The sequence below is a fragment of the Sceloporus occidentalis genome, unplaced genomic scaffold (assembly GCF_023333645.1).
Source record: "Sceloporus occidentalis isolate IW3139 unplaced genomic scaffold, rSceOcc1.0.p SCAF_8, whole genome shotgun sequence".
Classification (NCBI taxonomy): domain Eukaryota; kingdom Metazoa; phylum Chordata; class Lepidosauria; order Squamata; family Phrynosomatidae; genus Sceloporus; species Sceloporus occidentalis.
Genome location: NW_028316988.1, coordinates 53664427 through 53690288, shown reverse-complemented (window position 1 = coordinate 53690288; position 25862 = coordinate 53664427). Strand labels below are relative to the sequence as shown.

Here is a 25862-nt window from a genome sequence, read left to right as displayed (position 1 = left end):
ACTATATCCACACTACATAATTATAATTCCACTTTTTATTGTTGTAAATGGAAAGGCGAGTTTTGTCCAGATTCATTTATAAAACCCATAGATCACTTCATTTAATTTGAGTGTATCTGCTTTCTCCTAGAGTATCCTGGGATCTGTAGTCTGATGGTGAGGTCTCTAGAATTTTGCTGAAGACCTTAAGTGCAGCAAATCAAGGGAGTTCACTAGAACTTTCTACCAGAGAATTGTAAATACCTCAGCAAACCATAAACCCCAGAATTCTGAAGGAGTGGTTCGTCTTAGGGTCACCATTAGTCAGAAATGACTTGAAGGCACACAACAACAAATATTAAAAATAGTTTAGTTTTTAAAGGTACCTGCTCTTACCCAGTTACAGTGGTATCAAATTGCTATAACTGTGTAGTATAGATATACCCAAATTTAACTAACTTTGTGCTTAGATCTGTGGCATTGACAAACAAATTAGAAAGGAGCCTTTTTTATATATCGCAATTAAAGTAGCAGGCTATGGAAGATTAAATAAGGAGAGTCCTTAATAATAGCTTGATAAGGAAAGGATTAGATAAGGAGAGTCCTTTTCCTAAAAGCAGTAAAATCACACTACTTTGTTGCAAATCCTTGGCGGGGAGTTATTATTCCCTTTGATTTTACCGCCTGAAAAAAACTGTTCTCTCAATCCCACAGAGGTTTGTGTTGCACCTATGAGCAAATGTAACAAGACAATGCCCAACTCCCCATCTCAGAAATATTTGGTTATAGATGGCACTAATGGCAAGAGGGAGGTCAGGGAAGACATGCATGAATTGCAAACTAGTGATGGGTTTGCTGCAAAGACACCATTAATGTGTTAACTTGGCTGCACAAAATGTATGGCTGGAGCAAAGAAGCCAGGGCCCTCAGGGAACGCTCACTCACTGTTTCACTGTTCTACTTTTGGGAGAACAATGACATGATGATGATAATGACATTGCCCAAGACAGAACTATTCCCATCCCTGAAACGTACTGTACTGCTTTATATAACTCTGCTGGGTCACATGAATAGGTGCTTGTTAGAAGAAAATCTATAGCTTCTCATTACAGTTGTAATGTGTTGCCAATGAAACAGATTAAATGACAGAAGATATTTCTGATCACAGCAAAAGGTGTCCCAATTAACTGGATAAGAACAGGTACCTTTAAAAACTAAACTATTTTTTAATATTTGTTGTTGTGTGCCTTCAAGTCATTTCTGACTTATGGTGACCCTAAGACGAACCTGTCATGGGGTTTTCCTGGCCAGATTGGGTCAGAGGTTTGCCATTGCCTTCTCCTGAGGCTGAGAGGGTGTGACTTGCCTTAGGTCACCCATGCCTAGATAAGTCTATAAGTGCTGTCTTAGGCCCTTATACATTAAGTATGGCTTCCTTTTAAGATAATGCTACCTGCACATCCAAAAATAAAGAAAAATATCTATTTATATGTCTATTTAGATGAATTCCCTTGTAATTTAAAATTGTAAGGAGTCATTCCAAGGTCTCGGCTTTTGCCCTGCAAATTCTTAAGGCCTAAGAGAGTCTTGATCTGGCTACTCTGCATATGTAGGTCTACACACAAACATCTTTCAGCCACCTCATTAGATGGAGGAAGCGCATAAGCCACACAGTATTGTGCTCTGAGAAGTTTGGTTATACTGTGCATTATGCTCAGAGTTTCACAGCAGAACAAATGAAAACTTTTTTTAAAAAAATCATAAAGCCAGTTATTGGTTGGAAAAGTCAGACAGTGTGGTCCTCATAATGCGTATAAGTTTAAAATGGAGAGTCACAACCATTTACGAGTCTTGGGAGGTTTGTTAATATCCTGCAAAATGTTAAAAAGATGTTTACTGCTAAAACAGTTTAATGTTTAAGGGTTTATAACCCTTAGTACTTCCTTCCTGCTGTGAATCATCAGCCAAAGTGCTGGTCCCCAGGCTGCTTTTTTATCTATGCAATAGACTGTGAAATCCCATCTCCTTTTTTCTTGCCATGGGAATTCAGCAGTTGGGATGGGGAACAGTTTAGCCTACAATTGTCCTGATTCAGCCCACTTTTTCAAGGGACAACATGGCATTGGCCATCGGCTGGAATAGTCACTAGCTTTGCAAGGAGTGGGGAAAGCAATTATAAGTGATTTACTCTTGAAAATACAGATCTTCATTGCAGTCTCAGAAATGTCACCATCCTGTTCAAAACTGAGGGCTAGTCCTCATTTCAGTTGAATAAAATGTGATCTGGTCACATGTGATTTGCAAGAGTTTGGGCTTTTTGTGGGGGAGGGAGAGAAACTCCTTAAAACTCTACAGAAAAGACTTCACAGTTTTTACTGGAGAATCCACAGAAATCCACAGAAAGGTGCATTATTGCATGCATTTTCTTAAATGTCCTGCATTTTGGGCTGAGTTTTGTCCTGCAGTTGTCCTATAGTTTGGTCTAGATTTTGTCCTACATTTTGTCCCAGGTTTTAGTGGACAATTATGGCAACCCTATGTATGACCCTCCATCTGCTTTGTTCATGTGAATGTGCAAAAATCTGCAGCAATGCTCATAATACACTTAATTATAGACTAGCCTTGAGATTCCTTTGTCAGTGAACATGTCAAATCTTCTTACTGACGAGACTGAAGCATTAGATACTAGATTGGGAAATACTGATTTAAAACTCATATTTCTTTCATTCAAAGCAGCGTACACAAGGTTTCCAGGCAATCTGTAATCCCGGAACTGACTAGCACATAAACCCAAGACCGTCAGCAAGAATAAGGGGTATAGTTATGGAGGGACAAAATTAAGGTGTTGCTCCCCTCAAAGAAGAATTCTGCCCACCCCATGAAATTAGGCTTGCCATATCCCGCCTGGGGGTGGGACTTTCCCAGTTTGGGGCGGGGCCACACAGTCCCACCCCGGTTTGGCCCCTCCCCCAGGACCTCCCCCCCCCAGCAAGGCCCTGGAGGCAGCTCCAGCCCTTCCTCCCCATGGCTGTGTGCCACCCTCCCCGCCTCCCTGCCTGGCTTAGCCTAGAGAGCAGGTCTTCAAGACATCTGCCACTCAGAGCTATTGCCAGCCCACTTGGTATATATACCCTGCAAGAGGCATTACTTTCAGGTTACAGTGAGCAAAGAAAAAAAGGCCATCAGTCGTTCCTGTTTCCCTGGGAGTCTAAATGCCTCCTCATCTTTTAAATGTCTACCACTCAGTATTGTTGTAATTCTTTATCACAGGGTCGTTTTTGAGGCCCTAAACACCTTTCCTTGTAATATGCAAATTTCTCCCGAAGCTGACCAATGGGAAAGAAGCAATCAGCCCCCCTCCCCTTGGGTTGGTTTTCAAGGGCTTGGAAGGAAGAGATTTTGCCTTGCAAGTTGCTGGTAAATAATAGAAGGCTTTGGGGTAGCAAAGGCTGCAGAAATAGTTTGACCCTCCCCCCCTTAAACATCCATGGCTCAGTGCTATGGGATTCTGGGAATTGTAGTTTCTTGTGGCACCAGAGCTCTTTTGACAAAAGGAGACTGAATGGAGGCGTTGCCTGGCTGGGGGCAGAGCCTCTTGCCAGCAGTGAGAAGGCTGCGATGATGAGGAAAAGCAGGGGCTCCTCTGGTGGTCCTGGCCACTTCCCTTGGCTCCCTCCCTCCTCCTCCTCCTCCTCCTCCTCTCAGAGCTCATTCACACTCCCTGGCTTTTCTCCCCCCCCCCTCTGCACTTTGAGACCCCTTTAACTGCCAAAGCTCAATGCTCTGGAATTCTGGGGTCTGTGAGGCATTTGGTCTTCTCTGTCAGAGAGCTCTGGTGCCACAATAAACTACAATTCCCAGGATTCCATAGCACTGAGCCCTGGCAGTCCAAGCAGTGTGTTTTGGACACAGAGATCCTCCAAATGAATCCAGTCCCTAGCTTTTATATCTCTCACACACACTGCAGGAATAATAACCCACTTTGAGACTGCTTTAACTCAGTGCTAGGGAATCCTGGGAATGCAAGTCTTTGGGAGACATTGAGACTTCTCTGTCAGTCATGGCTCTGAGGCCACAATAGACTACAATTCCCAGGATTCCCCAGCACTGAGCAGTCTCAAACTGGACCATTTCCTCAGTGTGGATGCAGCACCTGGGGAGGAATTCTGGGCACTGCAGTTCAACTACGTTTGGAGGGTTATGGGACTCCCTGTCAGAGATAGCTCTGGGGCCACAATGTACTACAATTCCCAGCATTCCCCAGCACTAACCCAGGACAGTTAAGTCACTCTCAAACTGGATTATTTCCTCAGTGTGGATGCAGCTTTGGTGAGGAACTCTGGGCATTTCAGTCCAGCATTGTTTATTTCTGCAGTGTATTTTGGACCAGAGACAAGGTGACCAGGCATCCTCCTCCTTTTCCAGGATATGTCCTCTTCTGTCAAATTTCAAAATGTCCTCCATTTGGATCATGGCTAAGAAGCATGGATTTATAATTACATGGGTGTTTTTAGCTTTTATTTTTGGCCATGTCCTACATATTTTTGCTTGGGTGCCCTACATTTTGGGGTGAGGGCATTGGTCACCTTGGTCAGAGAGCTTTCCAGGGGTTAACTGCCATTCTGCTGTGGTGCTGGAACAAACCACCATTCCCAGAATTCCATAGCATTCAGCCAAGACAGTTAAAGTGGTCTCAAACCAGATTATTTCTCCAGTGTAGATGCAGCCCAAGCCTTTTGCCTCTCTTATGCCTGAGATTTCAAAGCCCAGCCTTGGCACCACAACAAACTACAAATCCCAGGATTCCATAGGATGGAGTGATGAGAGTGAAAGCAGTGTGGCAGCAGCCTAAGTGTGCTTAATGCAGTTCTTAAGATGGTGCACCTCTTGCCTACAGAGTCTCACAAGACTTTTTTGTTGAACAACTTGTACCCATTAACTCCATTTCATGTCTCCTTTATTTAGTGGGGAGGAATACAGACAAAACAAGCCAAAATGAAGAAAAACCAAAGTCCCTTGACCAAAGGGTTTGGTTGTGGAATACGCCTTTGAAATATGCAAGAGGCAATGTTAAAATAAAGCCATGTTCAATGCTCAAATGTGCTGTTTGGAATGGGGAGAGGGGGGTGGCCAGAAAGGGAAGTACATTTCCGTGATCTGTCTACGAATAATGTCAAAATGTCCTCCATTTTTATCATGCCTAAGAAACATGGATTTATATTAACATTTCTAAAAAAGCCTCAATTTTTTTGCATGTCCTCCATTTTTTAAAAATGTATCCTACATTTGAAAATGTTGTCCTGCATTTGTCCTACATTTGTCCCGGTTTGGAGGTCCTCACTTATGGCAACCCTACATGAAATTGTTCCTTCACTCCCTACATTTCTAGCACTGCAGAAAGTGAAACACTGAAAATCATTCCCACCTAGAACTATTAAATTTGCTGCATTTGCATTCAGTTGATCATTTGCCTGCTCTTTTTCTTTGGATGTTTAAACTGTGGTTCCAGATACTTAGCTGAAATTTTAAGTTACTTCATTATTAGAAATTTGAGGGCTGAGGAACAATTTCATGGGGAGGGGGGGGCAATACCTTCATTCCCCCCAAAATAACTATCCTTACATCAGGAACCTCATAGGAACCTTGCAGGTACCAGCAAGATTTCTGCATCATGCACCTTGAGCATGGGCTTTATCAACAGTTCTCAATTCAAAGATACATCTGTGTTAGTCTGTAGAATCACTATGTAGAAAGATCTTGTAACATCTTTGAGACTAACCGAAAGAAAGAAATTGGCAGCGTGAGCTTTCATAGTCTTCAGTCTACTTCCTCCGACGTTTTTCCACTCCACCAAAAGCATCTGAGGAAGTAGACTGAAGTCTACGAAAGCTCATGCTGCCAACTTCTTTCTTTCAGTTAGTCTCAAAGATGCTACAAGATGCTACACACTACAGTTCCCGAGTTCCCTTTCTAAACTAGAGTGGCAAATAGTATGTTAATAGTTTGCTTCCTTTCTGTCTCTCTCTCTCTGTTCTTTTACACAGAGATCCAAAATAGCTGTCTATGAGAAAATGTGGTCATACATGAAGTCGGCAGAACCATCGGTATTTGCCAAAACCACAGCGGACGGAGTGGCACGCGTGAGGAAATCAAAGGGGAAGTTTGCCTTCCTGCTCGAATCGACCATGAATGAGTACATTGAACAACGAAAGCCCTGTGACACAATGAAAGTTGGTGGGAACCTGGATTCCAAAGGCTATGGTGTAGCAACTCCCAAAGGCTCAGCATTAAGGTGGGTGGAATAATATAACAATATCCATGTTGTTATAGTATTCCACCTACCCTGATGTATTGTGTTGTCTTTTTCTTTCTTGTGGATTTGAGGTAAACTTAAACAGTTTTCAAAAAAAAAATCGTACAGTGTTACATGGAGTTAAATAAGACGGTAAATTATGGTTTCATTGACTTTAATGCATCCATTTTTTTCTAAATGTTCTCTCCGTGTTGTCCTTTCTGATTGTTTGTTGCTGTTTTTTTTTAATTTTACAGTCCAGTGGCTTTTTTCAATTTAAATGGTAAAAGCCCGAGTTTAAAACTGCCATACGTGATGAGTGTTAATTGCATGATGTGGTGTTCTCGTTACCTTTATATTATTTTTTATTCTTCTACTTCTACTTCTACTTCTACTTCTTTTTTTTCTCAAAAGACAATTTCCCCATCCCGCACACTTCAGTTTTTTGAGCAGATGTTGATATCCTCCATGCCACCTTTTAATCTTTAACCCCGTTATCTGCTGTAGTAACAAACACGTTATTCTCTATAGCTCCACCTCCCTCCGAAACAAAAACCAAACCAAAACCAAAACCAAAAAACAAATATTTTTTCTTTCTGGCCAATTTGTCCTCCTTGTGCTCCTTTCTTTATACGTTTGAACGACTTTAACCGAGCATCTCTGCATTATTCTTACGAGTTATGTTTTATCGTTTCAAGAAATGCTGTTAACCTGGCAGTATTAAAACTGAATGAGCAAGGCCTCTTGGACAAATTGAAAAACAAATGGTGGTACGACAAAGGAGAGTGCGGCAGCGGGGGCGGTGACTCCAAGGTCAGCCTCAATGTCACCACAATCGGGTACCTTAGTCAAGAGTAATCGGCAAGGCTGTTATTTTATGCATCAGGGAAAGGAAAAACAAAAACATCACAAGCCTGTAAAGACAAGAAACCATCTTGAAATTGTCACAACCTCGTGACTCGCTTGCCCAGTAGCTTATTCAGTTGAGCAATTCTCTCCCCTCCCCTTTTTTTTTTTTTCCTTGTCTCTCTCTTTTTCTTTCTTTGCACTGCTTACCATTGCAATCAAATCTGGGCCCTTATTTAACTAACAGAGAGTGCAAGAAGCAGATTGAATCAATCCTCATCACTTGGGACTGATGTTGAGGTGCAAACCCCAGGCTGATGGGTTTTCATAGGGAAAAAAGATCCAGTTGGAAGGCTTCCCAATATAGATCTTGAAATGCGACCTCTGAAGGTCAGTGGACCCTAAGGGCCTGAGTGAGGGGCTACCATAGAAATGGAATGTGTGAAGGGACATAGACCCCATGCACTCTTGCATACATACTTTAGGCATTCTTCATTTTCCAGCCATGCGTGTTTTGTCGGGATTTCTAGGTGCACGTCAGCATTGCTAAAGCACAGGATGCAGGCTATTTGGGGAAAAACAGAAGGCAGATATTTAGATTTGTTGTTATGTGAAAGCTTAGACACATGCAATTGTACAGTGGTTCCCAGCCTGTGGTCCTCCAGATGTTTTGGATTTCAGCTTCCATAGTTCCTGACTGATGGCCAAGTTGGCTGGGGCTTTTGGGATCAGAGGTCCAAACCAAATGGAGGACCAAAGGTTGGAAACCACTGGTTTGTAGGGCTGAATGAGACCTTTGCTGAGAATTAATTGTGAGTTCCTTCAGGGTGCTACTTGTTACATCCATGTTCTGGAGAGGATAGACCTGAGCAGCAAGTGAACTGTGCTGGCATTCTTCAGGCGAACATCCCACATTAGTTGTGCTACAGTGACTTATGTCTGATCCACTGACCTCTGAGGTCTGAGGGATGTAGGGCACCGGACAAAGCCTGGTTTTATTGACCTGAAAGCACAGGTAGTTTATTAGGTTATTACCTTTTAACGATTCCCTCCAGACACACACACCCATACATAAAAATTAAAAGTGAATTGAGGATCTCATATAGCAGTATTGATAGACATCACTTCCAAATCTGTCTTTCCCTTTTCTATTATGTGTGGCTCAATACTCAGGGCCTATCACACAGGCATTTATGTGTGGAGATCCAAATTTGCTTCTTTTGTCTTCTTCTTTAAACTCTTCCTTATGTTTTATGTATGCATAGAGTCTCTTCCAGAAGCAGTTGGGCATTTTTGTCCAATGCAGAATGGCAGCATTCAGTTCAAAGCTGTGGAAGCAGAGTTGTGCCTTCAGTAGGGCCTGTTGCACATGAGTATGCATTGTGAATGAGGTTGCACATTTGGCTGAGTTCAGCTGTGCAACCTGGCCATTCAGCATCAAGATTATGCAACACAATGTGTAACTCTACAGGTGGTGGTTTACAGATGCAGCCTTAATGTTGGACCTTAGTCATTGTGAAGGGAGGGAGGGGGATAGCCCTGTTCTGTATTGTCCGTAATCATCAAAAGAAGGAAGAACAGGGACCTCACAGCAAGATGCTTACTCTTTCCTACACTTTGACTTCAATTGGGGAACTTTTGGCTTTCCAAATGTTTTGTACTTAACTAACATTGGTCAGATCAGTTTGGAGTCTTCTGGACTGAAGCTGCCCCAACATCCCCCCATTGAAATGGAGTGACTGTATACACACATGCCTTGCTATGCCACCCAGTGCTTCTGCTGCCACTGATGCAAGTCACTCACTCTGAAGTCAGAACAAGGCGCCCAGCATTGATCACATGGATGCACACCTCATTCTGACCTCAGTATAAGCAGCTTGCACCAATGGCACTGGCATCATCAGCATAACAGGACACATTACAACCAACCTCCTGACATTGCAATGGAGGGCTCCTGACCTTCCTGGAATATCCAGAGCAAACTGTAAGGTTTTGTTACCCTGTTTTAAGGAAGGGTATATGGTGTGTTTAGTGTTGAACTGGCCAGACATCGACCACACAGTTTGGAACAGAACCAGGGACTGGGCCCTGCATCATCAAGACTACTTGATGTTGAAACTAGGGGAAGATGCTTTATTTGGCCTGTGAAGACAGGGCCAATATCTCTTACTATTGAATGTGCTAAGCGGAGCTGATGGGAGTCACAAGCCAATGCATCTGGAAGGGCAAAGTTACCCCACTTCTGACCTAAGAGATTATCATACCACCTTTCCTCCCATGCTAGACATGAGGCGTAAAATTTAAATGTGCAGATTTTATTGCACACCCCTGTACCCAGGCAGTAGGCATCTTGTACCTGATCCAGGCTTCTCCTGCACCTTTTTAAGAACAAGATTTTTCCATTATTTAAAAGGTGTGGGAGAAGCCCGGATTGGATTCAGGGATGCCAACTACCCAGGCAGTTGTGCAATAAAATTATCTATTTAAGCTTACATCCCACATCTAGCATGGGAGCAATGATGCTGCAATAATCTCCCTAGTTTGTTCAGGCCCACTTTCCCCAGTCTGGTGCCATCTAGATATGTTGGACTATAACAACCCCCATAGGGACAGGAATTATAAGCGCTGTAGTTCAGTAACATCTGGAGGACACCAGGTTGAGAGATGTGCCAAAGTACACCTTTATGTGATCTATGGGAGTACTGCTCATAGTGAGGGTCTGTGGACTGGCACCAGTACAGAGTGGGTTTCCAGGAAAGAAAGAAACAGTTGTAGACAATGGGCACAAATATGGTGCTGGGTCCTGGCACAAAGGGAGGAGGGAGGAATCCCTGTCACTCACCAAGACCAGATAGCTTAAGAAACAGTGGGCTCCTTCAACCTCCTTAAATATAACTTACCAAACCCTTTGTCATATCTAGCAAACCTGCCAGGAAAGGAGGTGTTTCTGGAATTATGTCCTTTAATTGAGAAGTTTTACGCCTAAAGGAGTCCATTAAATTTTCTGGATTGCTGTCCTACACACACACACACACACACACACACACACACACACACACACACACTCTGTTCCTTTAAAAGAATTTAAAAACTTATAATCACCTTCTATAGTTAATCAACTCACTAGTGGTAAGATTATTGATGAGGACTGCAGAGACGGGTAGTGCAGTTCCCTCTTGCATTTCTCTGCAAAAAGTATGCTTTTATCAGCAGAGTAAGTGGAATAATTATTTCCTTTAATTATGTTTGGATAACAGCAAAAATTAAAACAAAGGTGATTTTATATAGCTTTCTTTAATCATTACCCCTAGGAATAAAAGCAGGAGCAAAAAAAATATCCAAGTATCCATCTGAGCTCAAAGACCTTTTCCATATTCCAACCTAATATAATGTTACCTATGAGTATGTGAACTATTTAATTTCCTGCTTACTCATACCATCATATTATGAAAAGTGTCTGGTGACAGAGGTTAGCTTAAGATTGCACTGCTGAAACAGATCATTGCCTTTTTTTGAGTCTGAAGGGGACTTTTTTTTTAACCTTTAAGGTTCATGCATGAAATCTGATAGCACATGGAATGCAGCAACTTATTTAATAACGCAGTATCATCAACTCTGGCTTGGAAGCCCAGCAATAAAACTTAACTTTACAAAAACTTAAATCTTACAAAAACATTCAGTGGCAACAATCAAGCAATGAATGCCTAGGGCAGTCCTATAAACTCACCAGTAAGGAGCAAACCCTTGCCTGAATTCTGCTGCTTTGTTGTTGCTGTGTGCCTTCTAGTTGTTTCCAACTTATGGCAACCCTAAGGCAAATTATCATAAAGTTTTCTGGGGCTGAGAGTGTGTGATTCACCAAAGCTCACCCAATGGCTTTCCATGGCCGAGTGAGGAATCGAACCCTGATCTCCAGGGTCCTGGTCCTACACTCAAACCACTACACCATGCTGACTCTGTTGCTAGTCCTACCTAAAGTTGACCCATTGAATCAATAGGATTTAGCTACTTGTTGATTTACTATTCAACAATTCATTGAATGGGTCTACTCCAGTTGTGACTCACTAACAGGATTCCAACCATCATTTTCAAACTGTGCCCTTTCTATCTTGTTCAGATGTTCCAACTAAAGTACAGTAACTTCAGAAATGGTCAACACAGCTACCCCTGAATACGTTTCCTGATGATGTTCTGTCTGTTATCTAATCGGCAGAACATGTCAAGATGTTTCAAAATAAGACTCAGAATGTTTTGTACATCCTTAACTTAATTTGAAATCACTGGAAGCTTTCAGATTTTTCTATGTCTAGGCAAACTATTTTTATCTGTTTTTTTCAATATGGCTCTTATCTTATTTCAGCCTTACAGTCACTTTCTCATTTTTGTTTTTCAAGTTGTTCTGTATGAAGAGACATTATTGCCCTTGCATAACTCAAGAAGACTCTTTATGGCTACTATAACTATACCATATTTTCTGGTCCAGATGGAGTATGTAACGGATAGAGTTTAGGAAGTTACTTTTAAAAATTAATTTATTCCCTTTGCTTGCTATAATACTTACAGAATAATTCAGTAAAATCACTCCTTACAATGTTATTAAAAGTAGCTTGTTATACAGTAGTTGTGTTCTTTGTTCCTTTTCCATTACCTTTCTTTGCTTAAAAAAATATTGAAAACCTACAACTGATAAAAGAAAGGCATAAAACGTGGAAAATCCCTGTTGAAATGCTCCTGAAAGGTCCTTTAAAAGTAACTCTTTAAAATTTCTATACATTTTTACTCAGTACATCAATATGGAATGGGACTTCATTCCCATTCATTGCATTACTTTTGAAATGTAGCTTTGCTATGGCTTCATTCCTCTCCCCCTTCCAGAAATTCATTAGTGCTAACTGTACAACATGTAACCAGATACCGCCAGACGTCGGTCTCATAATACTAGTTGGTAGGCAAGAACTGTGGGAAAGGAATAGTGCTCTGACATTGTACATATGTGCTTTCTGGTGGAATTGACCACTGTAGAAAACTAGGCTAGGTACTGGACTAGATAAGCCTTCGATCTGATCCACTAGGGCGCATTTCATCGTCTCATCTCTAGCAGCATATCTGTACACCAGACAAAGCAAGGCAGCCATATCATATTTCCTTTTTTTTTTGTATTTGTTCAGATTCTATTCATGCTTGCCAAGCAGATAAAGATATCAAAGATGTAAGGTAATTGGCAGTCAAAGAGCCAAACATCTTAATAGTAAGATATGTTGGCCAATATACCTTGGATGTAATAGGCACTGGAGGTCTTCAAACAAATGGTGGATGGCCACCTGTCAGGGATGCTGTAGTTCCATCCTGTGTTATAAGTACAACATGGAGCAGTCTTTTACACTAAATGACTTCCATTGTTACATCCTACAATGGCATGGTCAGCTTTCCTGTTTTAAAGAGGACAATACTTTGTTTCAGGGGTGGGAAATATATGGCCTTTCTTTTCAGGGTGCATCTACACTGTAGAAATAATGTAGTTTGAGACCACTTTAACTGCCATGGCTCCATTTTACAGAATCCTGGGCTTTGCTGTTTTGCGAGGTACCAGCACTCTTTGGCAGAAAAGGTAAAGACCTTGTGCAGTGGGCCCTCCCCATACGCGGGGGATCCGTTCCAGAGTATGGGGGAAAATGTGAATGCTCAAACACCATTTGTTTTTATGGGGGAGCATTTCCATGTGCTGCATGGAGTGTGCGCCACAGGCATGCATGCCATTATACTTCGGTAGCTTAACATTTTGTGTAAGGCTAAAGCTGCGTAAAGCGCACCAACGTATGGCGTGGGCACATTGTAAAATTACAAATCCCAGGATTCCACAGGATGGAACTACAGCAAAGTGGTGTCACATTGCATTGTTTCCACAGTGTAGGTGCACCCTAAGTTCACTGTGAAATGCAGACCAAGACCCAAATTCTGGATCCAGGAGACAGGGTAATTTTAGGCTCCATGACAGTTGTCCAACACCACCTCATTTGTGAGTTGTGACCTTGTGTAACTGAATATGCATGCAAATGGGCATGGGCATGAGCATTCATGTGCACCTTCCACATCCTTGAACTGAATACTGCATCAGACAAAAGCATCCCACTACATCAGTCCAATTGCTTCCATGGGGGGATTTATACATGCATTAAGACACCAACCCAATCTACATCAAATCTTTGAACTTAGACTAACTGAATCTGCAGTCAAGTTCAGCAGGGTTTTCGCTATGGTCTTGTCTTCCTTGAACATGTCCAGTCCTTGTCTAGAGGCTTCCAAGCTGGCAGCAACAATTGCTGCATACAGCAATGAATGCTTCAGCTTCATTATGCAATGAGGTATCTATGGGGTGGAGAAGAATAAGAACAACAAGCAAACAACCATTGGGTACACTGGAGGAGTTCCATGATCTGAAGGAGCCTTTGTATGCCAGAGCTGATCAAACAAACTCTTCATTGGGAAACATTAAGCTGGCATGTTTACTGATGATATAAAATAAAGATGGAGATAAGAACCTTTCTTTCCCTGTTCAGAGCCTGCAAATGTCCCCTGTTTGTTTGTTTGCTTGCTTGCTTGCTTTGGAGCAGAAAGCTGCTTTTAAGAACTGGCAGTCATTTTCATGTCTTAAGCCTCCATCATCCAGGCCATGTCACCTGGGAATATAATATGGGTCAAGCCAGTTGTTTGCACCAGATGCCGACTCGTGCCCCTGAAGAAATTAACAGAAGCTCTTTCAAAAAGCTTAAAGGCTGGTGTGCAGTTGAGTGTGTTGTTGTTGTTTTTTAAGGATAAAAAATACTAGGTTTTGTTTTTATGTGTCTGGTAGTGTGAGGAGGGGGGGAATTGCCCCTCTTGGAACATTATGTGTTTTGTGCACATCTTTTGGCAGTGTTGGTAGCTTTTGCTCCAAATAGTTTCTCTTTCTAAAGTGGCATGTTTATACCCATTTAATATTCCAGGCTGTAGTGTTTTCATATCCAACACTTTAAAAGCATCTATTCCCTGCTGTAAATAAGAGAGTTCAGTTGTGGTTGTTCAAGAGAGTGTGGGTTTGTTTTTTGTTTTTTGTATTTTTTTGTTTTGGATGTTTTTGCTGAGATTGCCTGCCCTTCGAGGAAACGCTTCAGCTCTAGCTTCGTAATTTTGCAAGTGGCAGATTGAGGAGGTAGAGAACTTTCCTACACTGCTGTCAATTTTCTTAGGTGAACTGGAGTGTTTCTAAATAAGGCTTTTGTCATGAAGTTGTCCTGCCTCACTGACAAAATTTGAAGTACAGCCCAGATATCATCAACCTGAAACCTGTCCATATTCCCAAATAGACTAGACCCATTGATTCACACGGAGTTATATAAGTATTGACACCCCATTTGATTTGATGAATCTACTGTTATTAGGACTGAACCAGCAGGATGCAGACCATTGACCTTTGTTTGTAACCTTCTTCTGTTGTTTTGCTTACCTGAAAAAAGAAATCTGGTAAGGAAGAAAAGACAGGTTAGGTGCATAATGCCTTTCGGTTGTTGACTGATAGTGCTAGGAAGTCCTGTTCGTAAATGCCTGTCAGTGCTGTTTGGATGCTGCGGCGTATGGATGTCATCGTTACACACCCTGTATGGATGGGTGCGAGCAATTATGGCACCCGGGCAGCACGGGGAAGGTTGTGAGCGTGGGGATGCTCAGCCCTCATCCCACCCACAGACCGGTGCTTTTCGCCCATCTGTACTGGGCCTTTGATACTGCTTTAACTGTCATGGGCTCATCCTAGGGAATTCTGGAAGCTGCAATTTCATGAAGAACATAGGATTCTATGCCAGCGAGATCTAGTGCATCACAACAAATCCTGAGAGTCTGTAGGATGCAGCCATGGGAATTAAAGTGGTATCAAAGTGCTAAAGTTAGGTAGTGGGATAGAGAACCTAGGGCCTCGACAGATGGCAACTTCACACTGAGGTCCTGATCCCACTTTTCAAGGAGCCGGAAAAAGCGGCTACTTTTTGCACGGAAAAAGCAGCTACTCAAAAGGGCACCATAGCTGTGGTGGCATGGCTATATGGTGCCCCTCCAGCACTGTGTCATCTGGATGCAGCACCAGAGGCACACCATGATGCTGCGCACCATCTAGAGTGGAGTGCAGCATCTGGGGTGGCGGAGTCGGGTGTGTGTCGTCAAGATGCTGTGCCCCAACCCTGCCCCAGGCCATCATTTCAGGCCAGTCTGTAAAGGTCCTTAGATCTGAAGGTTCCAAAACAGTGTCCAGTTACAAAATATGTAATATACAAAGTTCACATGTTCAAAATACAACATTTACCATGCCCGTTTACATTAGAAAGTTGGATTGCACTGGGAAGGTTATCAAAAAGCTTAAAAAACACATACATTTTAATATGGATCTCAAATAATAATAATTACTACTACTACTAAAATATTTGACTGGTCTTAGCAACCCTGGACATGCCTGACCCTCAGGCCTTGAAAACTCAAAATGTCTACATTGTATTGTATTAGACTGTTCCTTGGGAACATTAGACATTTCCCTTGAGTAGGGAAAACTACTCAAGGCACCTTTCCAACAGTTACACACAAAGGTTCAAAGTAATTAAACTTTCTCAAACCATGTTTTTAAAAACCAAACAGTGCTCATTTCCAGTCCTAAATATGATGGCCTAATTAAGGAAAGTTCCACAAAGATCCCTACTTTTCCTTGATCTTGTCTGCAGCCTAGAGGGAGTTAACTCATTTCAAAAAATGAGCTTTCAGCAAAGAAGTAATGGATTGCAAAAACATGTGAAACATCCTGGCACACATGCACACCTTCTTGCATCCATGTCAGAGACCTGACACTGCTGGATTGCTGCCATGATGTTCTATTAAATCAGCAAAGCTTTCTTCTAAATAATGTACTAAAAATAGAGTCAAATGTCTGCTTAATGACAGAAATGTTTTCTTTCCCTTCATGGGAGGCCACCTTCCTCTTTCTTCAGATACTTTGTTCCTCTCACATCTCACGCTTGCCACTTTGTAATTTTGTACCTACCTACACTAATCTTTTATGCCAAGTTCTTAGGACAACCTTAAATAAGTATTAATAACCCCCACATTTCCACCCACTCTGCGCTTGTCACTCTTGTGAAGTATTGATAATAATAAAGTGACAGGCTGATTAAATCTGAGCAGAGGGATTCTAAAATGCCAGAAATTCTACACTGCACAAGCAACAGAGAGAAAGATGCACACATTTCAAACCTCCCCGAGTTGTTTCCAGTCCCCATGAAACTGATAACTGGGCTTTAGATTAAGCCATTTTCACATCTTTTCTTTGTGAGGTGCAGTGCAGCTTTATGATAGAGTGCATGTGGGGTTCTACAGATTGTCCCCAAAGGGCGGGCTGGAGGCGCCCAGTTTTCCTCTGGAGGGACGCCGCAGCAGACAAACCGCACGGCTTCCCTCCGGACCAAAAAGAACCCAGAAAAAACGGTCTCTTCTTGGTGCACATGGATGATGTCATCAGTGCACCATTGGCACACTGTGATGTGTCCATGACGGAAGCGCGGCACCCAGAGGTGTGGAAGCTGCATTGCGCTTGCATCATGGACACACACCATATGGACGGCACTGCATAAAGATGGCACTGCCCATACGTGGTAGGATTCCAGAGCATGTGGATGCTGCATGCTCTGGAACCCTAGGATTGGCCCCAGGATGCCGCAGCATCCACACGCTCTGGAATCCTAGCAAACCGTCAGTCTCTTCAGAACTGTTTTTTTCTCCACAGTTGGACTTGTGTTTTTAGACCCGAGTACAGGCAAGAATTTGTCAAGGAGTAGCTTATTACTCTGAGCCCAAACAAACTACCAAATCACTCCCGGGTGATGAAATCATTAGGAAATTTGGCTGTCTTTATTACCCTTGAACTAGAAGGGCCATTTTACCAAGTGGTGATCTAAATGGTCATGCATTTGTTGCATGGTCAGCCTATCCTCAGCATCCACCTATAGTATCTGTAAACTCATTGAGAAGCAGGGTGTCTACAATGTCAACACCCGTTAGTAAGGATAATAATTTGCTCTGCTGCTTTTGCCCAGGGCTCATAGAGTGAGGACATGTGGTAGAGTTACTCACATCATTTGGTAGTAATGACAGAAGTATGGTCAGAGAGCTTATTCTCTTTGGGCAAGTTCAACCAGCTTATTAAATGGTCCCTTTCAGTACAAAGTTACCACTTACTAAATGGCCATCTGTATACGTCTATGTGACTTTTTCTAATAGCACATCAAGCAAAGTCAAAACTTTTGTGTTGACCAGGAAAGACTAGGTTTACTTAGCTTACTTAGTAGAAACTTAGCTTATTTAATGATTTTGGAAATCATTAACTTGATGTTGTAACTAACAGCTCTTTTAGTATTGCTTGTATATATGTGGGTGCATATATGTGGGTGCATTCAGATTAATTATACTGAAATGTCAAGTGACAAATTGCTGTTCTTCCTTGGCTAAAGGACTAGGGTAAGTAAACAGTTCATTTCTATGGTTACATTGCCTATCCTCTGTCATTGTTAAACTGTAAATATAGATACATCTGTGGGTGAGATTCACAGACATAGCCATGTTAGTCTGGAATATCAGTATGTAGTACCTTTGTAGTACCTTTGAGACTAACTGTGTAAAAGAAGTTGTAACATAAGCTTTCATAGAGTTGGTCTCCTTCCTCAGACTGTATGAATAACCACAGAAATGTACAACTTGTGGGTGAGGTGATAGGTTCACTTCAAACTCATCAAATGTTTCATTTCTATGACTATACATACAGTCTGATTCTAAACGTTATTATTATTATTATTATTATTATTATTATTAATTTATATAGCACTGTAGATTTACACAGCGCTGTACATACGAACAATAAAATCGATAAAAATTAAACCTGCCAGTGGTGTACATTCTACAAAATTCATATAAAACAATAGAAACGTCAACCAGTTCACTCCATGCATCTGAGGAGATTTGCGCAATAACGCTTTAAAGCCAATGCACTAATCTCCTGAGGAAATAGATCAAGTCTACAAAAGCTGATGCTACAACGTCTTTTGCTCAGTTAGTCTCAAAGGTGCAACAAGATATTTTTTGCATACTTCTTTCCCTGGTTACTTTGCATTCTTCCATTGGTTCGAGGGTCATAATTTGGTGGCAGAACATATTTTTTTGTATGTGGACATCCATCCACACACACATACTCAAATCAATCCTTGTCATTTTTAGGTAAGGCTGAAAAATCCTGCATGAAATCCTGGAGAGTTGCAGCCTTTGTGGACAAAACTGAGCTAGATGAAATAATGGTCTGACTCTGTATAAGGCAGTTTCTTTTGTTCCTGACTTCATCTCATGTGAATTGGTACCCATCTTTAGTTATGGTTTCTTTTCCCTGAATTGTCTGAAGATTCTGAAATCAGGCTATATAGGAGAAACTTGTGCTCCCTGTCAGATGTATCTTTGATTTTTCTATTCCTGCACTTAGTATAGCTGTATAGACTGATAAAAAAATATCTACCCTGACATACCAATTTCCAGAGGGTATCATTAAAGCAAGGTGCAGCATAAAGGAAAAATTAATAGAATTTATCAACTTACTTTGATGGAGCTTGAACCATTTGATAATATGCTGACAATATCTCAGCAGTACTGCAAAGAAGATAGAATGACAAGATTCAGTCCTTTCCCTTAAATAATTATTTTACCCAGAAAAAAACAGTAATCTGCTGTTTGATTTAGTATGGATCATTTGACCAATTATTTCTCTCTAAGAGGCCAACAGAAGCAAACTATGGCAAGCCAGAAGGAAGAATTGAATCTAAGAGTCCAACAGTACAGATAAGACTTAGGTGATTTTTCAAAACTTAAAAAGCAAGGATTCAGACTGAGGGGCTATACAGATGGGCGGCATGCAGCCGCCCCTTTGTGCCCTGGATCGGTGCCGCAGCAATAGCACGCAGCAGCACCGATCCACTCCTTGGAGGGAGCAAAAAGAAGCCGCCCCGAGTGGCTCCCTGGAAGGGGCATCATAAGCATTGTGGCATGGCGTGACGTTATGATGCCCCTTCTGCACTGTGCCATTTGGGCACTGCGGCGGAGGTGCATCATCATGGCACATGCCATCTAGAAAGGCATGTGCCAAAATGACACCCGGGTGGCGGAGTAAGGACTTGGAGTGTGCGGATGCTCAGCCCTCACCTTGCACACAGGCCGGCACAAAGTGCCGGTCTGTATAGCCCCTGAGTTTATAACAGATCTTGAACATTATTTTTCCTCTGATATATTTTAAAGTATACCCATGAAAATGTGTTGGGTATGCACAGTTTTTAAAAATATTTTCTTAGGAACACAAGAAGTTTCTGATTACAAATGAGTGCACTATGCATGAGGACTCTGAAATTAAGCACAGTTACCACTACACTGATAGTGTACACAAATTTATAGAAAATAATATGCAGAACATAATCATATATAACAGCACTTGCAAGATCAAGTAGCAAAGTTCTTTATTTGTGTCACAGCCAGTGCCAGGGATAAGCATGGTATTTCTGTCCACCTCTCGTGACATTGTCTAGCACTAGAAGGTTTACTTAATGTTAATGCCTATGTAACCAACAGGATTCTGGATAGAAAACAGTGGAACACCTTTCTAAAGGTGGAGGCAAGTGAGAGGGAAGAGAAAGGATGATAGGAGCACTGTAGAAAGTGTGGGTTGTGAGTAGCAGTTTGGAATGAGCCAGGAGCTGGGAAGCTGGAGAAGGGGTGCAAGAGTAATGAGGATTAGAGCGTAAAGTGGAAGATAAAGGTGGAGTGCAAGCCAATTTCACAACTGAAAAGGAATACCAGAAACACAGGACACACCAGAGTTCAGGCAGTCCTTGCTGACTGTGCTAGATTCCACTGAGTTAGGGAAATCCTTGGATGATCAAGACTTGTTTGCATTTGTTTCCTCTTGAAATCATTTGAGAATTATGACTAACTTGTTCCATTGATTTCAGTGGGGTTGCTCTAAAATATAAATTGAAACTAGCAATATGTACCCAATCCATTTTTGGCCACTTGAGTTTCTTAATCCAATCCATGTGCATTACTCCCTTGTAAAATGCAGAATTTAATTTGTATGAGCTATATTTTAAAAAGACAGCTGTAGACTCTCAAGAAGGTAGATGTTATCAAGAGATAACAATATTTTCATGGAAGTGAACACAAAGATTTGCAAGCTCCAATAACTTCTGCACTTATGACATGCTCCTTCGGAGAGACACTTGAGAGTTTATCACACGGGAGGAATTTCTCTTAATTTCGAATGAAAAGAAAGTGGGGCCACAGTGCATTCACGTGAGTTCACTAGTTCAACGAATTTACGTGAATTCGAATTGCCTTCGAACTGACTCACGCAATCATGTGAAACCCCATGATTGCGTTCAGACTGACTTCCCATTGCCTGAAATTGCGTGTGGTGGTCTATCACGCAATAACATTAAACCCCATGATTGCATTCAGATTGCCATTGGATTATACTTCCAATTTCCCTTGTCTGATAAACTCCTTGGTGATGTATCCTTCTGTCTCCATCTTGCTTATTATGTATTTTATTCTAGCAGTATGCACTTCTGTTTTGGAAAAAAAATACATCATCTCATTGAGAAAGACAAAAACCTGTTTCATTCCACCAAGAGAACAGCAGAGATCAAAGGCTAAATTTGCACACTTGAAAGCAATGGAATAAGAAATGTTTTCAGTTGCTCAGAAGGAAACTAATTACAGAAACAAATATATTAATGGAAATAGAAGAGAACGCCTGATGTGATGCCTTGATGCTTCGGATCTGAGCTCATCAAGGGCATTTAACACTCCAACAGCTAATTTTCATAGGTTACAAAAGAGTCAGCTGTAAATTGCCTCCTATCTTCTGATATATTAATCTGTGCTCTTAGATTGCGATTAAAACTCAGCAGACTACTCAAGGTTTATTATTTAAATAAAAACTCGATGCTGATGAATGCTGCATTTGATTTGCCTCTTTGGAAAACATACTTCAGGAAAAGGAAGTATGGGCAGTATCTGCATTCATTACATCTATTGTCAGTAAGAAATGCAACACAAAGCAACATCTGTTCTATAAATCTACAAGGCAATTTACATCAGCATGCAGAACTCGAGCAAAGGGGCACAGACTGAGCTTCTGATAATCTTCCCCCAAGGTCTGAAAACTGCCTAGTTGGTGACCCACTATGTCAGACTCAACTCATCAGTAATGCACAGCAGCTCGCACAGACCCTGATAAACCCTCTGGTTTTGCTGCTTACCTAAGATGGTAAAACAGCAAGAGGTTCACAATACAAAGCTAGTAGGCTGCATTTCTTTTGGTGGAATGTAAATTATGCACAGGTCTTTATGAAGCAATTATTTAGCATTAGCAGGCATCAAAGCCCAAGAGAAAAACTGAGGTGTCATTAGTCTAGCTTTCAAACAAATCGATAAAATGAAACTGCACTCCATCAAATGTGATTCTATGATTCTATGACAGTGCTTTGCCCATTGCATAAGAGTCCTCAGTACTTTGATACAGAAGAACCTATATGTATGTACTGTTTGGAAATTTAGAGAGGAACGCAATATCCCTCTTCTCCCCAATTGGAGGTTGTCATAGCCATAGCAAATGGAATTGCATAGATGTGTCACTCTATAGAGTCTATACTTCATATCTTTATCTTTCCAATTAGGTGGGTTTTCAAATTTTTATTTATTTCTCTGAGTTCCTAGTCATAAGTGGTTCAGCATTATAAATGTTAGTTTTCATCTTCAGGGAGGGTTGCAAGCCGGCCAAGTTTTCTAATCCAATTTGTCGATAATTTGACAAGTAAGACAAGAGCTGGCTTCACCAAGTCTGTGGCTATTGTTTTTTATTGATAGTAATCCTGGGGCTCTGTTCGAGTACCAGTGAGTAGTAGTGCAAAAGAAACTACCTTAGGCTAACCTTTCTAATGAAATAACATGTATTAATTCAAATGTTATTTGTTACATTTATATTCTGCTTTTCCTTCTGCTCATGTTGATACACTGCTTCTCTACTTCTCCCCATTTTATCTTCACAACAACTTTGGGGGCTAAGTTTACTAAGACTGACTGCCCGGTATCAACAGTGAGTTTCACAGCTCAGTGGGGCCTAGAGGATCAGTTTTCCTAGTCTCAGTCCAATAGTCTACAAAATGGGTCCCTATTCTGAGTGGCAGCAACTCTCCAGATCTTAAGGACGGAGATGTATTTCATTGCCTTTACCCAAATTTGGGGCACATCTACATGAGCCAAGTACACCAGTTTCTCCCTCCCCTCACTGCGACCTGTCTACAAGTTGCAGGGCCAAATCCCTGAGTGTGGACCGAGTGAGGACTTTCTTCACAAGGGAAGGCCAGTTCCGCACCAAATCTGCCCTATCCCTGCCTAAATCAGATTTTTAAAGCTCATCTTTTGCTCTAGGTTTTGCAGGATAGTCCAGAGTGCTCCATAGTGACACCAGTCAGTATGGTGGGATGTATCTGTAAACAGAGCCCTGGTGGCTCAGTAGTTAATTGCCTGTACTGCAGCCACTCACTCAAGGTTGTGAGTTCAATACCAGCAAAAGGGCTCAAGCTTGACTCAGGCTTGTATCCTTCCGAGGTGGCTAAAATGAGTACCCAAATTGATGGGGGCCATTAGCTTACAGTTGTAAACTGCTTAGACACTGTTAGTTCAGTATGAAGTAGTATATAAATGAAGTTGTTTGTTTTGTTTTTACAGATGTATTCCACTGTACTGCCCACCATTGCCACTGGCACAAGTCAGCAGCATCACTAGGAAGGTGCGGCAGTGTGGATCACACCAGGTGACACCACTGAAGGGGGTGACACTACAGAACAGGGGAGTGACACCTGGTAAACAGTCTTCATCTCCCTGCAATGCCCCCCCCCATCCCTGCCCTGCATGGCTTGACTTTGGAGTAAAGCCATGCAGGACAGGGAGGGAAAGAGCCCGGTGCCCCCCAGTCCCTGCGCTGCACAGCTTTACTCTGAGGTAAAGCCACATGGGGCAGGAGGTTGGGAGCAGGCCCTTTTGGCTTTGCCCCAAGCTTCACTCCCCACACTAGGTGACACCCTGGTGTGCAATGCCACTAACACAAGTCACTCCCTTTGAGGTCACAATTAGATGTCTGCCAATGTGATTGACACTGGGCACCTTGTTTCTGACTTCAGAGGAAGTGACTTGCACCAGGGGCAACAGCGCTGGATGGCACAATGGGACGTGTGTGTAGACAGCTGCCTGGTGTCACTCCAAAGTGTGAAAGTAATGTGGGAGGGAGCTGGAGCAGCTCTGGAGCCAGAACACTCCAGGACCAGCCCAGAGAATTCTGCCCAGTGTAGATGAACCTTTAGCTGGAGATGCTAAACCTTAGGCTCCTTTGCATCTAATCAGATGCTTCCCTATTGAGCTATAGTCCCTCCATTCAATGGCTTTTCTGTGTAGTAAAAGTCAGGATTGACACAAATTCATTTCATACAAGTAAGATCCTCCACACAATCTCTCTTGCTCACACCTATGTAGGGAAAGTGATATCAGATGGCCCTGTGCAATCATGGAAATCACAGGGGGAGCATGTACCTGCTGCATACCACCACAGAACATTCTCAGCCCTGCAGATTACAGTAGAGTTTTTCCATGGCATGCGGACCTATACCCTATATCGATAATTCCTACATGGGATACAGTCAAGGAAGAACTGAGTCTATAATGGAGTGTTCTATCCTGGTGTTCTTCCAGAGGGAGAGCTCTGAGCACTACCACTGAGAAGGACAGCTATTGTATGTAGTTTCCTCCTCCTTTATGAAATGTGTACAGAAAGAAAAGAAAAGGTCGAAGATAAAATAGAAGAGTTATAGGTGGAAGAAATCATCATCTGGACCCCCTGAAAAATTCCATGAATGAGGTGGGGCAGTTGTAGAAAGGGGGGAAAGTCTTATCTTGAAGCACATCTGGGTTCCTGAGAGAAATGTATTCCAAAAACCTATCTGCTAGATTTTCACTATTTAGTAAAGAGATTTGGATTTCTTACTGGATAGAGCTGGCTCAGGAGAAAATGGAGGAGGCAGCGACACCAGTATTTCTGGTTATTCCTCCTGATCCACTCTCACCTTTTGCCAGGTATGGGGAACAGTAAACTGGAGGAACAGTAAGGCCTAGGTAGAAACAGAAAGGTACAACAACGCCACCAGAAGAAGTCTGCATCCTGGAAACCAGGCTTCTCTACGGTGTGATGAGGTTTCATGGTCAATGAGCAAGGGCCCATCAGTAGACAAGTGAGTTCACTGGAAGAGCAAATGCCCAGTTCAATGCCCTGGCATCTCCAAGTAGTGCTGGAATGCTTCTGCCAATCAGTGCAAGTAGAGGCCACTGGTTTTTGTTGTTAACCACCTTCAAGTCGATCTCAGTTCATTCCAACCCTGTGGATGAGACTCCAAGACCATCTGTCTTCTATCTCTACTTAGTTCTTGTAGATCCATGCCCGTAACCTCTTTATTAAGGTTACATCCACTTATCTAGCATGCAGTCTTCCTTTCTTTCTACTTCTCTCCAGCTTTCCTAACATTATTGCCTTTACTAATGGAGCTTAGCGCACAACAAAATAAAGCAACTTACAGCTCCCGAATTCAAGCCAATTCAAGCTCCTGACTTTGAAAAATGGCCATGGAAGTGAGTTCAGGGACCAATATTGGAGCTGGGTGTACCCAGATGGCAGTTTGGGGGCAAAAGCCATGTGATAAAACCAAAGAGCAGCCCAAATTTGGCTTCAATTCAGGAGGGGTAAATCGCTTTATTTATAATTCTTATTTAGGAGTTCTCTCACTAGCTCAGTGGTAGAAGACATGTTTTGCAACAAGAAGGTCCCAGTGATCAATCCCCAGCATCTCCAGTTGAAAGGATCAGGTAGCAGGTAGTGGGGAAGATCTCTGCCTGAGATCCTGCAGTTTTGCCAACCACACAAGATAATACTGTGCTAGATGGGCAAATAGTTGGTTCAAAAGTAGCCTCCTTTTCTCTTGTGGAAACCACCCCTTAAAGGTATCCCTTCCAGCTTCAACCTTCCATGACATCCTCTAATAATTTACTCCTGTCCTGTTTGAACACCACAGAAAAGGAATGCTGTGATACATGTTAACTGCTGGGTCTTTTTTGTCTGCAGTTTCCTTTCCAGAGCAATTGGTTAGCATTCATTTGTAAAATAACGTTTTATTTTGGTTTGAAGGCTAATGACACATTCTTTTGGTTTTGGTTCAGTAGACAACTATCTAAATCACCCCATTTTACCATCCCACCAAGCTAGGCCTTTAAAATAACATTTATGTTGCATCTGATTAGCATATGGCATAGAATGTGGATTAGCAAGAAGTGCGCTCAAAAGTCTTTTATTTCCTCTTTAGAAGACATTAGCATCCACCTGGCTTTCCCTGTAATTAGTATTGTGCAAATACCGTAGTCACATCAATTATTTGCAAATCACAAAATTTGTGCAAATTACAATGTTGGGGGTTTGTTAAAAGTGCCCTAGCTGAAGGCCAAAATTCCCCAAGACCACCAACATTGCTAGGCAGGTTGAAAATTACAGCCCATTCCAAGTTGCTCCTTAATGCGTGGGCTACTTACAGGAACCTTTTCAAAT

The 25862-nt window shown here is 42.0% G+C and overlaps 1 protein-coding gene across 11 annotated transcripts in view; it reads left to right on the top strand.

Moving 5' to 3' along the window:
- Positions 1 to 25862, top strand: part of LOC149308930 (glutamate receptor 3-like) — a 201266-nt gene that overhangs the window by 159167 nt on the left and 16237 nt on the right. For 6 of the 11 annotated variants that reach the window (XM_089536721.1, XM_089536718.1, XM_089536716.1 and 3 more), the window contains one exon: positions 6024 to 6271. In XM_089536721.1, the coding sequence (XP_089392847.1) occupies positions 6024 to 6271 (248 nt within the window). Of the gene's footprint in view, positions 1 to 6023; positions 6272 to 6969; positions 7085 to 25862 lie in introns of all 11 variants that reach the window. The other 5 variants (XM_089536722.1, XM_089536715.1, XM_089536724.1 and 2 more) reach the window with 3 other exon arrangements.